This window comes from Cervus elaphus, chromosome 21 (assembly GCF_910594005.1).
Source record: "Cervus elaphus chromosome 21, mCerEla1.1, whole genome shotgun sequence".
In the NCBI taxonomy this organism is placed as follows: Eukaryota; Metazoa; Chordata; class Mammalia; order Artiodactyla; family Cervidae; genus Cervus; species Cervus elaphus.
Window position 1 is genome coordinate 28,745,001 of NC_057835.1, and position 16,189 is coordinate 28,761,189.

Below are 16,189 nucleotides of genomic sequence, written 5' to 3' on the forward strand. Positions count from 1 at the left end.
AGACTTACGAGGTATAGAATTCATGTAGTGCCAGAGGCCCCTTGGGACTATCTAAAAGAATATCATTAATTTTTACAGTGTACTTCCATTTCTGGAGCCATTCCAGCACTGGCTTTCTATAAAAATCATTTGTTTAGAATTGTGCTATTTGCTTGTAGCAACATCACAGGAGCAGTAGTGTACCATATGCTGCTACTTAGCAACTTAGTCTGTAAGTCCCAAAGCATGTACTGATTTGAAAATTGAACAGGAATTACAATTGTTGAGAGATACTAAGTAAGCTTGGATTACTAAACTATGCAGGTGCTTGATACTGTATATTGTGTTAGGAAAAGGAACAAAACTATATATCTTTTTTCCCCTGCAGATGACTAAAGTCTTATTTATTGTTGCCAAAAGGGGTAAATTAATTAAAATTCCCTAAAAGAATACCTGGTAATGAATTCTTGAACACACCATATTACAGTAAACAAAAGGAATGTTACGGGTAACATTTAGTAAAGGCCATTCAACTTATGTAATTTGTGAAGCTTATTCCCTGCCATGGTATATATTATCTTACATTAGTGGAATTTTTTCAATAGCACATTTTAAAAACATTTTCATATGTGCTGCATTATTAAAAAATAGTTTGCTTCTGGCACACAAAGCTGTCATATCTTTACAGAGCACATAAAGTATTTGGAGCTCCTTACTCCTTCATAAATTATCACTGGTATTTAAAACATTCTTGGTAACTGGACTGAAATATTAAGAAAAATAATGTTGTTTGATTTTAGTCAGGGATTAATAGTATTTATGGTACTTGAATTTAAAAATCTAAAGAGCCAAGTTGTTATGATGTATATGCTTTGAATTTCCAATCCTTTATCCAAAAGTCTTTAAGACGGACATAATGATTCTCCGAAAGGGAGCAGCTGCTTTATAACAGCAATCATTTATTGAGTTTGTGTTTCTACTGTTTCAAACAAATTCAATTAGCCCTTACACTTCAAAACCCTAAAGGCACCAAAGAGATGATACCAGGTTGCTTTCATCTAATAGTAATACTAAACTTGTCAGTACAGTTTTGGGATTGATGGTTAGAAGAAAATTAATAGTAACATTTTTCATTTTTTAATCAAACAGTCCTATTCAGAACTACCTATGGATCTTGGCGGCTACTTAGTTGAATGAATTCAGTTTAAGTAATGATTCTAAACACGAAGCCCAACCTTCCAAAGGTATTCTGAGAGTGATTGACTCTGTTGAATGAAAGGAAATGTAGAACGGCTTTTTGAACTCAATGATGACCTTCTCATCTGAACAATACTGTATAGTTTCCAGAATGTCTACCAGAGAAGGCAGTGATCATAATAACTTCTAAATGCAAAGTTCACGGAGAGGCAGGCCTGCCTCTGTTTTGAGTTAAACCTGAGACATTTTGTTCTTAGAGAAATTTCAAAGCCCCGTGAAGTGCACCCCTGACATATATATTAGATTTAATTAACTGACAACCATCATGAAGAAAAATAGTTTTATTTCTGTTCTCTATTTCCCCACCCCTCTCAGTTATCAAATGTATTTGGGCAGATATGTGGGCATTGAAAACAACTGTTTTCAATGTTTGAGTTTACACTATAGTTACTGACACATGAAACTCCAGGCTACCACGGTTTTTACTCTTCCAGAAAAAATATGTTCAAGTCCACAAAATACTCCTGTGAACTCTTCCTCACTTTCATTTATTCATTCATTTATTTTTACTTACAGTATTCTTACATATCATGTTATAGTGGCCCCAGAGGGCAGTTACTATTTTGCTTCAAATACCCACTCTGGATCAAAAGGCCTGGTCTTAAGTATCTAAAAATAAACAGCCAAACATTCACTTTTATAAATGTAACCACTTACATTTTCATCAGATTTTGTTGTCACGTCTCATGATTAAACACCTTGTCAACCATTCCCAGTGAAATGGATACAGACGTGCCCTTGAAATGTTTCCATAATATCACGTGTTTTGGCTTGAAAGCAGCCATAGAGCACTCTCTAGCTATGGGATTCTGGTGATCAATGTAACATTTTACTGAAATGCCCCAATAGTTGATAATTAAAGCTACCTGTGACATGTGTAGCTTATAATGATTAACTCGTCCACAGTCAGAAGCTCAAATAACCTGCACCTGTAAAGACTTTATTTCCTAAAGGTAAAACAACTGTTTAGGAAAGATCATGCTGGCAAAACAGCTGCTTGCCGTTCTGGAGAGGAAACAAGGTATTATCTTTCAACAAATGCCAACTCTGGGGTTTTATCAGTGCGATCTCATTAACTGGAAACAAGGCTTAAATGCTTTGTTTATAAATTATGATTATTCCTGATTGCGGCAGTTACTGATAGTGCTACTCATTTGCAATGCAACTCTTTGAATTTGTTTAATTACAATTTGAAACAAGGCAGAGAAGATTAATTAACCCACCTGGCTGGCTGGCACATAGTCCTGGCTCGGCTCTGTCATGCTCATATACATGTTCTCACCGTCAAACTGCGAATGAAATAATAGTAAACATTCAGCAATCTTGACTGTGTGCACGTTTGTTGTTGGTTTTTTTTTTTCACCATCAAACTGGAAAACAGTAGCCATAAAACAAAATACTGTGGTTGGAAATATGAAAAATCTGTCACAGCAAGAGAACCATGTCTATTCCCTGATGCTTCTGTTGTCATCTTTCCTGACCCTGGATGTCAGTGATTTGGAGTAATTAGTGCTCTAGTAATTACAGCAAGCAAGCAAGAAATGAATGGTTTCCTTTCATCTGCAATCTGTTTTAAAACAAAATGGCTCATTCTGCATACCACATATATACATATTGCAGTTCAGCTGTAATGAAGTATTAAATGGATGGCATGATTTCTGAAAGAAAAGGATAATGGAAAATATACTAAGGCACAGCTCAACATATTCTGAGTTTGGTTCTCAAAAATGAAAGAGTGCAGAGTTTTCATAATAGACTAAAATTGGCTTCATCACAATAGCCTTACAATTAAAAAATTTTAACTTTATAATAATATTTGAGAAGAGCATGTGACACTACAAGCATGTCTAAGAATGGTAATAACAGTGGATAACAATACAAATATACAGACTCGATGATCACATTTTCCTCTCCGAAGATTTTCAAAGACATAGAATTAATATAAGTATTACAAATGCATAAAAATCCATATACAAATTCACAAGTTAGGAGCAAGATGGGAGGAGAAAATTCCTAGGGGCAGTTCACACACAAAACTGCAGAAGAGTTCAAGCAACAATAACAACATCAACAACAAACTTTTCATTATTTGGGTTTTTGAAAGCAGTAATCACTCCATTCAGACTTAATCCTCAGCTTAAAAGTGCTATCTTTAGTCACTTGATAAATGGGTAAAGCATTTCCCTTTTAGTTAAAGGAAGAATTTTCCCAAGGAAATAATCAAACAGACTAACACAGGCAGCTTCAAAGAGCTGAGTCTGAATATATGTTCATTGCCAGACTAATTTCAGACATGGGAATTTGAATATCTGGAAGGTTATTTTTCAAGACAGAATAGAGTTAGTGACGGAGGTAGAAGGCGCAGTACAGTGGACATACTTGTATACCATTAGAATAATTATGCTATAGACACAGCATTCCACCACCTGTGAGCTGCTAGCAACAAAATGGACACACCTCAGCTCTGGAACTGGCTCTGGACTGGAGTCAGCAGCACTGGGTGCCCTGAAGATCCACATGAACATGAGCTGTACAGAAAGACCTCCCTAAGGACACTTGAGGCACTCATTAAGTTCAAAGAACAAAAAGATTTCCTCACGCATCATCTTGAAAATATTTATATTTCATGTTATGTGAATAGACGTATCTAAACAGATCTGAAATCACTCATTGAAAGACGTGGTTGTTAGGACAAATCAGAAATAGCACACCCAGAAAAGAAGATCTGGACATTTTAGTTGCTTTGTCATCTGGCTTAGGAGCCCTGAGTCCGATTGACTTACCCACGGTTGGTTTTCCATCAGTCAGGTGAATGCCTTCAACCCAAGATAGTCTAGCTTCAGGGGATCTGCCTGTCACTTCTACCAGCTCAAAACCTAACAAAGAGCATCATTTAGCATTTCTCCACCCCCGCCCACTGTTGGTTTGTTTATAAATGTTTTTAATGTTAAGATGCCAAAGAATCATTTAAAATATGGACAGTTTCTAACTGCAGCAAACTAAACTGAACAGAAGTAGTGAAGTGAATCAAACACCCCTCTGCCTGTGCATATTCTATAAATGTGTTACTTTCCATTTCATCTTCTCTTACTCATTTTCTAAATCTGGTGTCATTTTCAAGCCAACTAAAGCTTTGAAGTTTTGGTTTTAGTCTTTCCAAAATGTGTGCTAATTGAGTATATTCAAGTTACCGCTCTTAAGAACTCTTTCCTCAAAAAAGTATCAGCACTTAAGTAATATTGAGCCAAGGCTGAAACAGCATTTTAAGTAAAAGATACGTTGCTAAAGGAAAAACTATTTTTTTTTCAAGTACATTCTATGTATCTGTAACCAGTATTCTTGCCTGGAGAATCCCTATGGACAGAGGAGCCTGGTGGGCCACAGTCCATAGCATCGCAAAGAGTCGGACACAATTAAAACGACTTAACACGCACACACAACCTACCTGTATTTTTAACTAATATGTATTAAGTGATTTAATCTTAACAACAAAGAGTTAGGTATTATTATTATTACCTGTAAAGGCAGAGAGAAGTAAAGCTAGATATTCAAAGTTACACAGCTACTAAGAGGCAGGGCTGGGATTCAAAGCCAAGAAGCCTGGTTTTACAACACATGCATGTAACCCCCCAAAACAAATATATTCTGAGCCATAAATGATGAGTTAGCTATCAGTTCTGAAAATAATGCCAATATATTATCAAAGAAGATTGATGACAGTATCTCAATGATGTTAAGATATTGTACAGAATTTCGATAGTGAAAGTGAAAGTTGCTCAGTCGTATCCCACTCTTTGCACCCCCATGGACTATACAGTCCATGGAATTCTCCAGGCCAGAATACTGGAATGGGTAGCCATTCCCTTCTCCAGGGGATCTTAACCAACCCAGGGATCGAACCCAGGTCATCCACATTGCAGGCAGATTCTTTAACAGCTGAGCCACCAGCTTTCAAAGAAAGCTGAGGCTTTCAAAGAACAAGAGTCCCAGTGAGCTGACAATTTAGTAATCAGGCTGGCAGAATATTCCTGGATGCTTTATAAGTAAGCCTTAAAAGACAGGGAGGTGGTTTGCTGGTTAATTTTATGTGTCAATTTAGCTGGGCCACCAATGTCCAGATGTTTGGACAAATATTCTGGGTGTGTCTATGAGGGTCTTTGGACAAAATTAACATCTCAATTGGTAAAAATAAATAAAGCAGACTGTCCTCCCTACTGTGGGTGGGCCTCATCCAATCAGTTGAATGTCTGAATAGAACAAAAAAGCTGACACTCCTGAGTGTAAAAGGAAAATCTTCCTGCCTGACTGCTTGACCTGAACACCTGTCTTCCTGCCTTCAGACTCAAACTGAAACATCAGCTCTTCTGGGTCTCAAGCCTGCCAGCTTTTGGATGGGAACTATATCATTCATTATTGTTTGAATATTTTTTAATGAAGGAAAAAAACCCAAAACTCCTGGTCTCCAGCTTCCCAACTATACATCTGGGGAATTCTCAGCCTCCATAATCACATGAGTCAACTCCTTGTAATAAATCCTCCCTCCCTGCCCCTACCACTTCTATTACTATCAAGATATTCAAAACTCCTCTGAAAGTTTATCTCTGGAAGACCTGCAATGTAGAGATGCAAAAAGAGATGACCTTGATTTTTTTGCTATGAGAGTGTCTGGCCTCACCACGACCACTCCCTGTGACCCAGTATATGTCACATACATCCACACCTCTTTGTCCAGACTGTCTTCCTCCTCTTGAAATGTTTCTTAGATCCTTCAGTTCCCCTTAGTCAGGGCTGGGCTGTCTCTAGCCTCTGGGCTCCCCAAGGTAGCCCTCTGGTTCCAGGCACGTTTTGTTATTGGGGCTTTAACTCCCTAGGGCTGTGAGCTACCAGAAGATAGTACACATCTTGGTAATCTTTAGTGTCCTTATGGCTTAGGGATAGCACATAAAAAGTCCTCAGGAAATGTATAATTAACAAAAATTAAACTGTATTTGCTTGACTGCATAGATCCCCTTCCGACAGAAGGCAGTGACTTGAAAGGAGGGAGAATATTCAGCTTTTAGAAAATGGTTTGAAGGCTTCTAAATGTGAACAATTCATAGTTTTACAGTAGATTAAAACTGGAGCAGAATTACAATAGGAGCACAAGCTCTTACAAATAAAAAAAAAGGTACAGAAATAGCCAAGATAGCAATACTTAAATGCTGGAACCTGTTCTTCCTCAAGATTTTTATTCAATTAAAAAACATGTAGATTGACCAAGAATCAAGAGATCTCAGTGTAAATTAACTTAAGGCCTCTTTCCAAAGAATTCTGAGTTACCAAAGATACACGTATGTCAAAACAAGCCTGGTCATTCCTCTTTGTGTTTGGACAAACTCTTGCGCCCAAGAAGAAAAATAAGCCAGAATTCCAGTGCCCCAGCCCATCCTCTCCCCGCAAGACCCCTATCAGGTTAACATCATCCTTGTACTTTTTACAGCTCCACCCAACCACACCCTGTCCAGGAGCTGGCTCCAGGGATCTCAACAGATCTTGTGCTGATGCAACATTCTTAGAATGCCTCCATGTCTTGAGTTTATATCAAGTTGCCATCTGAAGTTGAATTATAGTGAATGGAGTCCCAGAATTTCAGTCTTAGAACCCAAAGGTGTCATGTCTGAACCCCTGGAGTTATGATTAAAGAAACAGACTTCTTATTGGTCATGTAGTCCATCTGGGTACAGAATCAAAGTCTAGATTTCTAGTAGGAGAGTTTTTCATTATGACATACTGCTTTATACTCCATCACCCATTATAAGTGAGGGATTAGACTCTACGGCTACTGTTTTAAACTCCATCACAAATAATAGGTGGGGGACCAACCAAAATGCTTTGTGTGTGGCTCGTTTGCATGCCCCGCAGTCTAAAAGGCAAAGTATTCGCATTATTACACTAAGGACCCCAGTTCACTTCATCTGGACCACATATTAGATAAACCTTATTCATAACTGTTGCATTAATATTCTTTTATTAAAAATAATTAACTGCATTTCCTTACTCCTTGCATTTGTCACAGCTATTATTTTTAGAATTCAGCTGAATTTAGGCATTATAACTTTTCAAAATACATCTAAGCATCCTAGGACTTTTAATTTCTGTGTATTCTCAATTTAAAACCTGAAGCAAAGTTTGAAGGAATAAATAGGCTGACTTACTTAAATCTAAATGTACATGGCATCAACTCAGGATTAGCCTTTCTGACCAAGTGCTTTAGACGCTCGTGCTTTTATTTCAAAGCACCAGGGGATGCAATCACATAAAAAGTCATTCATAATCTTCCACTACAGTTTTTAAAAATTGTTTTCAGAGGATATTAACCAAACCCATAATCCCAAAGAGCTTTTCAAACTAGGTAGTTATTATTTCTTCTATTTAAAACTGAAAGTAGACATCCAACACCGTCTGAACATAGTAAACGATGAGCAGAAATGAGTAATATTAGGCTCCCAAAACCACTAAACGTAAGAAAAATCAAAGTTGGAATATGAAGTATAAATCAATCATTGGCAGTGGTAGAGGAAATGGAATCTTTTTAGGGAAACCATTAGAAGAAAACCAGAAAACTGCTGCTGGGGAAGAATGGGGGGCCTCATGGGATTCATGAACAGTATTGCATTGTATCCTGTGTAAAAGTGAAAACCTTACATTTCTGGGTGTTTTCTGGAGGAATATTGGATACTTTGTTTTTTTTTTAAAGAAGCTAAAAATGGAAATGTTTATAACAGGGAGTTAATGTGACATTTCTTAGAAGACTATAAATCATTATAAGACAGGGCAATATCCTCAAAATAAAATATCCAGTTTTGTATTACTTGGCTCAATGTGAGATTAAAAATCATCTTTTTTTTTTTTTTTTTTTGGTAATGAAAGAAATAGTTTAAGTTTGGTCAATGAAATCAAAGACCTCTGCTCTTTCCTGTAGAGCGAAGCATTCTGAAAGCTGTAGCATAATGTGAAGGGTGGGGACAGGCGCTGAGCCCAGCTGTCACCACCGTTCACATGCAGAGTAACCTGTAGCCAATAAAAATAGACTGAGGTGAGCTCCGAGCTTCCTAGGCATCCTCCATTCTCCAGGAACAAGGTCAGGAGACCCTGGAGAGGGAGTGTGTGTTTATTTATCTTTCAGTTCCAAGGCTGACCGTGGAAATGTGAGAGGGGCTGAGGCAGCCCGCCTCCATGCCGAGCGGACTGAATGAAACTGGCACTGTGCACCAGGGCCTGGAAAGTGCTCCCGGGCCCTGAAGGGAGACCTGCAGCGCACAGCCCGTCAACACCCGGAGAAAAGGAAGCAACCGCTGCCGGGGCCTTGAACGGATGTGCGTGCCAACCTGGGGGCACAGAGCTGAACCATGAAAGAGAGACCCCTCTTGGTTGGCTCCTGCCACTTGAACTTGAGTGGGAAACACTCTGCTGCAGATCTGAATGGCATGGAGAGGAAATATGATCTGGGCAGAGTGGCAGCTTGACGACTTGGCCACTGGAGGGGGAAAGAGAGGATATCACCTCCACAAGGGCAACACTAGACCCACCACTTAGAATCTGAGCTGTGTTTGGGAAGTGAATCAATACTCTCATCTTTGTCCTAGTGATACATTTATTTGGGGAAGAACTGTGTATCATGTTTCTGTTGTTAACTTTAATAACTGACATTTTCAGTAACAGTACTATGCATTTATCTTGATCCTATCCTCATAGATGCTGTCCTACACCAAGGCCCAATGTCATGGTAGCAACTATCTCCATCTGCTGTTAACGGTATGGCTACAATGCAATGTTTGTTTGCTTTTTTAGGCAACACAGCAAATTTATTAACTCAAATGTACTCTGTATTATTTTAAGTGGCACACTTGAAGTCACACTTCATGGCTCCACACTTACGATAGTCATGCCATCATGATTCAGAACAGTTTTAACCTCTATGGGCACTTTCTAACCACATATTAAGCCATTTAATTTTTGGAACAGCTGTAATATGGTGACTACTGTTAATCCCATTACAGATGACAAAACTAAGACACAGAGGAGTTAAGTAACCTGTCTGTGATGGATCCAGTCACATGTCCCCCAGGCCTGCACAGCCTGCCTGATCCTCAGGCCTTGGCCACTGGCTTTTAATTTTACAGTTCTCATGGAAATAAAAGTCCTTAGGCTCTCCATTCCTACTGCCAATACAGTACAGCTAGAGGTGCCCCAAATCCACGCCAACTGATATCAAGAGGCCCTGCCTGCCGCAGAGTCTGTGCAGAAGAGCTGTAATGCACCTCAAGAGCTGGGTAGCTACTGCGCAGTGGAGAGCATCAGCCCATGGAGTCCCTGTGGCGTCTTCAGAGAAGACCCTTTGGCCCAACAACCAGCAGTGGTCTGCTGCAACGCTGCTACAGCTTGGAAGCACACACCATGTTTTGTTCTTCCCACCTCCCTGCCATGGTCCTTTCCCTCTCACTTTGGATTCCCTGGACTTGCACTCCTGGTGTTAACATGCAAGCGTTCATTATGGGCTCTCCTTTCCATGGCGCCTGGACCAAGACAGTGCCAGGTGAATGGCCCAAGGTTAGTTAAGTAACAGCTCTTAACTAATGCTACATTTCATCCTGTCTTTACTGTCTTTATTACACTTCCATTATATTATTGAGTCATTTAGTTCTATTTTAAATGTCTATGCAGTGACAGAAACAAATTTATGAAATAGTAATAAACAGAAGAACCAAGATTTTTCAATATCATGAAAATATCACTCAGACGGTAAAAGCATCTGCTTACAATGACAGAGATCCAGGTTCAATCCCTGGGTGGGGAAGATCCCCCCTGGAGGAAGCAATGGCAATCCAGTACTCTTGCCTTGAAAATCCCATGGATGGAGGAGACTGGTAGGCTACATACAGTCCATGGGGTCGCAAAAAGGTGGATCCGACTGAGTGACTTCACTCTCACTTTCACGCAAATTTCGAGAAAATCTCACTAATCCCAAACTCCCAAACACAAAGAAATCCATTTTCATTATACATTATTTAAGAAAGAAAAGAATGTGTGGATAGAAGCTTAGCTATCACTCCAAATCCATCCTGGTGCACTTAGTGGAAATAACTTTAACTAAATCATGAAAACATACTTGATCCATGACACTAGTGTCGGATATCAGACAATCAGGAGCAATGATTTCTGATTCCACGTAGGACTCTTTTTTTTAAAATGAATTTCCAAGTAACCTGAATTTCTATAAAACAAAAAGCTGTAAAACTATACCATGTCACTGAGACTCAGTGCAGTTTCAAATGATTGGTTCAGAATACTCCTCTGACTTATGTTGTAGACAAGTTTTTCTGAATCCATGGGCTAAGAGAACAATTCGAGAAGTACATTCAAACTTGCTGGCAATCCTTACCTAAGCTCACTATTTCCACATCATATCAGCTCTCACCTCATTTACCACAGTACCTAAATCCTGCATAGACCTGGAATGAAAAGTATGAAAGTCATTTTTTGGGGGGCTGCCTCTTTTATTTCCAGTATTCCTTTTAAAGCACAGTGAACATTCTTCAGTATCTGACACACAGAGGAAAAGGTGAGACTATTTTTCACACATGTTTGGTCTGGAAGAACATGCTCTGTTCAAAACAAGAAAAATGTGAGACTGGAAGTTCAGAACATTGAGAAGGTTCTGGGACTTGAACGACAGATGTAGAAAAAGATTAACAGAGAAGTTGTATTTAGAATGCAAATAGGTAACAATTCAGTGGGATGAAACCTTCTTTAAAAAAGAGTTGAAGTCAAACAATTATTGAATAATTTTGAGATTAAAAGTGAGGGAACCAAATAAAAATACAAATAGGAAGGTACAGAGTTATTAAGATGGAGATTCTCACTTCCCTATTATTATTACTCAGAAAATAACATTGAGACTAAATATAACAATGATGTTACAGGAATAGACTTCTGGTCATTAAAATCTCCTAATGGTAGGACAGGTGTTGAAATATATTTTGGTATATTCAGGGTAAACCTGACCAATTAAAAACATAAGAAGTTCAGTTTAGATCTACTCCATTTCCCTTTTGAGATCATATATAATTTTTTTTTTCAGGCTCCAGAGAGTTTCTGTTTTCTGAATGAAAACATACTGACATTTTAAAGAACTGGATTAAATCTTTCAAGTCACTGAGTATAAATCTGTCCATTAGGAATGGAAACAAAGCTCTGGATCTTTCCCTTTAAGGAACTTGAGAAGTTACTCAATCCATTTGTTTTATCAAAAGGAGAAGAATTTCTGAATTTTCTTTGAGATTTCAAATACTATATAGGTATATTTATTTTTATATCATCTTCTTTGATATTTAACCCATGATTCCATGTAGCTTTCCCTGCTGACTTATCATATCTTATGAAGATTATGACATAATTTTCCTTGCTTTAGCTTAAGACTTCATGCATAAGATGTGACCTTCCCAAGGCATATTCATTACCTGTATTTAGAGTTTTCTTATTGTCTTCATGTTTACAGTAGTTCTAACTATCCCCTAGGTTATATTTCCACTCCCATTTGAATTTTCTTTTTTCTTTTTTTGGTAGCATTTTCCCAAATAGTCATCCTCTCTTTGGACAACATCCTTCTTATAGCATCATACAGTGCCAGAAACATGTCTAACCTGAAACAGGAAGTCTTGCTGGAAATTGCAAGCCTGCTTCCACTCAAAGCCTTATTTATACTACATGGTGAGAAGAGACTGGTTTCTCTTGTTTTACTTTCTAAATGGCACCATATGAGGCTCTTTTGCTAAAAAATTGCAAGACTGTCAGCACATGGTACTGTCAGGGGTGCACCATCTAGCATGGTCTTACAGTAAATGTAATGGTAATCAACACAGTCCCAGACAAAAATGTGGTACTCATTCATTCAATCATTCAACAAATGCTCCTTTTGCACCCGCTGTGTGCCAGGCCCCGTTCACAGTGACAGCAGCTAATACTTACTTTATACTCACTGTGTGCTAGGTGCACACATGCATTCCACTCATTTAATCCTTACAACAGCCCTGTGAGGCAGGTAGTATTCATGTCCTTTGAGCCTCAAAGAAGTAGGTCACTTGGAAGGGGTAGAGCAGAGGCTCAATTCCAGGTCTGTTTGAAGACAGAAAAGTACTTACTAGTACTAGTACTAGAAGAGGATCAATCAACATGGTATCCCAAAGTGAGTATAAAATTAATGAATATCGAAACCAATTCAACAACTACCAGGACAGCAGACTTCATTATTTCAGTGACAATACTCACTTAATGACAATGGAATAATGTACTTTATTCCACAGTCAATTCTAATGGGATCAGAGCAGTTACTCGAGGCAGAAAGTGTATTAGGAAGATTACGTGCATGCTAAGTCACTTCTAAACTCTGGGAGTTGGTGATGGACAGGGAGGCCTGGCGTGCTGCAGTCCATGGGGTCGCAAAGAGTCGGACACGACTGAAAGACTGATCTGAACTGAAGTCACTTCAGTCATGTCCGACTCTTTGCAACCCTATGAATGTAGCTCACCAGGCTCCTCTGTCCATGGGATTCTCCAGGCATGAATACTGGAGTGGGTTGCCATTTCCTTCTCCAGGGAATCTTCCCAACCCAGGGATCAAACCTGTCTCTTACAGCTCCTGCACTGGCGCTGGCAGGCAGGTTCTTTACCACTAGTGCCACCTGGGAAGCCCCACAGAATTGAATAATTCAGAGCGAGGTTCAAAACTCATGTTTGCCACTCAATAGCTATGAATTTAGGAGGATATAGCCTCTGTGAGCTTCAGTGGCCAAGTCACAGGATTGTCATGAAGACCAGAACTGCTAGGGGAAATGCCTGGCACAACATCCATGACTAACTGATTCTCAAAGTTAGTCCCTTACCTTTCTGTTCACTGCTAGACTAAGCCAGACTAAGTACACTAAACTAGTCTTTCTTCTCCTCCACTTTCAATGCTCCCTAAGGTTTTCAAGACAAATTCCAACTACTTAGTTCAGAACACAAGGTCCTTCATGATATGAACAGCGATGTCACTTATTTATGGATGGTGCCCAACTCCATATGGCCAGTGTCAGGCCAGTATTAAATGTTTTTAACACCACTCCTGTCTACAACTCTTGTCACTACTGACATATGACCAGCAAACTCCCGCCTATGTTCCTCCCCCTTGTTCCCTCTGCCTGGAATACCTTTCCACCCCCTAGTCCATGTGAGTTCTTGCCCTATTTTCTAGTAATAAGATGGTCACAAAATTGATAGGCCAACTTGGAACACTTCTAAAAGTGAAGGGACATACTAAAACTAATTATGATTGAACAATAGGCATAAATGTGATTCTCCCAGACAAGAAACATCTTCCCATCAGAAGGTAAGCCTTCCCTAAAGCCACTTATGATCTAGGGTCCCTTCTCTGTGCCTCAGTAAGTTCACTACAGCATCACATGCTTATTGCAGCCTGTATCTCATTGTGCTAGCACTCTTCTATGCTACCTGTCTCCTATACCAGACTATGAACTATTAGAGGGCAGGGACATTCCTATTTACTTTTCTATCCCCAGTACTTAACATTTGCCAAGCACACAGAATTTATTGTTAACACTAAACAAACGATTAAAAAAATTCAGTGCAACATTGTGAAAAGTGAAAGCATTTTAGGTACCTCACCATTCTGCTATTATGCAGTAATATTTATTCCATGTGCTTTCATTTCCAAATCAATTTCTGTCCATGAAAATAACTGATCCTCCAGGGGCACTGGAAAAAAGCTTTTGTAAACCAGATCACATTTCAGTTTTCCATCTCTTCCTGTTTTATAGGGACCGAATTTTTTTCAGTAACTCTAGTTTGGTTAGCGTGAAAAGAAGTTCATTTTATGAGCACTTAGCTAATAGTGAAAACCTTCATGGCACCAAATAGACAAGCCCAGTTCCAGTAAGCAGACTGTGCCCATGCTGTCCCAGATCAAGCTAGTTTATTTTTTTTCACGCTGATGTCAAGCTGCTGGTGAGAAGCTTTGCTCTCTGCATCATCTCCAAATCTATGAAAAGTAAAAGTGTTAGTCGCTCAGTTGTGCCCCACTCTTTGCGATCCCATGAACTGCATGCAGCCCACCAGGCTCCTCTGTCCATGGCGTCTTCCAGGCAAGGATACTGGAGTGGTTTGCTATTTCCTTCTCCAGGGGATCTTCCCAACCCAGGAACTGAACCAGGGTCTCCTGCACTGTGGGCAGAGTCTTTATCGACTCAGCTACCAGGGAAGCCCAAATCTATACCAGCGAGCTAGTGAAAAGCTGATTGGATTGGCAGACAGAGTGCAGTTCATTCCTCCCTTTTACTGTGTGGTTTTTGAGTAATTCGGAGTCTCTTGTTCCCTTGCAGGTATGGCAGAATAGAGGCAGAATTTAGGAGAGATTCCACCATGAACTGGATTTGAAATAAGAAGAATCAGATGGGAGTCTTGGTTATCACACTTCCTAGCAGACTCCTCTAGGGAATGAGAGTAAGAACTACACTTTCTTTGTGCAAGTATTTCAAATTGGGAAAGCATTTGTAAATTTAAAGCACTAAACATACAATCCCTGTGCTACCTTCTGGAAATTACAGTACTTCCCTTCTCATGGTAAGTTCATGTGATTGTTTTCATCATTTACTGGAAAGATCAATAGGCAGAAAGAGTGCAGAATCAGGTTAAATATGCCCTAAATTAACTTATGGAAAGGTCTTTAATATGGAAGATGATATGAGGACATTATTTTTATCACTATATACAAAAGTGCAGAGTCCTACCTTAAATATTAGGTAAAAGAGAAGCAAAGGAGTGCAAAACAGTAAATAATAGTGTAATTACCAAATACATGAAAACTCTGTAGAGCACCATGTGTATGTATATGCAAATATATGTGTACACACATTTTTTATATATGTACATATTTATTGTATTTGTGTACAGAATATTGTTCTCATGAAATGTTTTTTATTTGGTTTTTATTTATTTTAGGCTATATAAGGGAGATGCTATTATGGTAAAATATATCAAAACCTGCTATACAAAACTGCAAGAGAAACTGTCTGAAAATGCAAAGCATTACTGAATTGTTCTCTTAATTCATAGAGAAAATATTACCCAGTCATAGTAAGCTACATCATATCATATTCACAAAAATTGCTTCAGGCAGATTTATTGTCATAAAATGAAAATTTCAGGCAGTTTTTGGCATAAAAACGTAATGCTATACTTAAATATTAAATATATAATAGTATAATATAAGATGCTATAGATTTTCCATAACATCTTATTTTCCATAGCTTATTAGCTTCATACATTTAATTATCCATAAGATAACAATGACTTGTATTTTATGGAACTATATATAACAATTTTTGCTCTAGTCCAACAACTGCATAACCCAGTTAGATATTTAATCTGTTTCACTAATCAGTTAATGTTCTTTATAATGCTCACATCAAAGAAATTATGTAATCTCTACTACTCTGTAAACTTTAATTTCACTTTCTGTAAGAAGCATTACATTATTAATATCTTTTGCACATTTTATACTTGCTATGAAAAATTCTGGCATAATATACTTTTATAACCATTAAGTAAATTAATATTAATGCTAGATTAAGTAGTTTCAGGATTTTTTGTTTGAAATGCCTTCTGAATAGTTCTGAGGGGAATGTACATGTTTTATATTAATATATATGTAATGAGTCTTGTCTCCAAGACATCCTTCAATGTAACTTGAGACATTAAACTTGAAACAAATAATTTAAACATATACTGAAATAAGAGTAGGATGGAAACTAAACATTAGAGCAAATCAAATTATTTAACTGATTTTAACATTAAAGCATAAATGATGCTGCTTTTTCTTCAGAGGTAACCCAACTTTCCTCAGAAAGTTAAATTATAG

General features: G+C 38.3%; 1 protein-coding gene across 3 annotated transcripts in view; it reads right to left on the reverse strand.

Annotated features, from left to right (window-relative positions):
- Positions 1-16,189, reverse strand: part of TOX (thymocyte selection associated high mobility group box) — a 307,028-nt gene that overhangs the window by 161,087 nt on the left and 129,752 nt on the right. For all 3 annotated transcript variants that reach the window (XM_043880202.1, XM_043880201.1, XM_043880204.1), the window contains exon 2: positions 2,460-2,525. In XM_043880202.1, the coding sequence (XP_043736137.1) occupies positions 2,460-2,525 (66 nt within the window). The remainder of the gene's footprint in view (positions 1-2,459; positions 2,526-16,189) is intronic.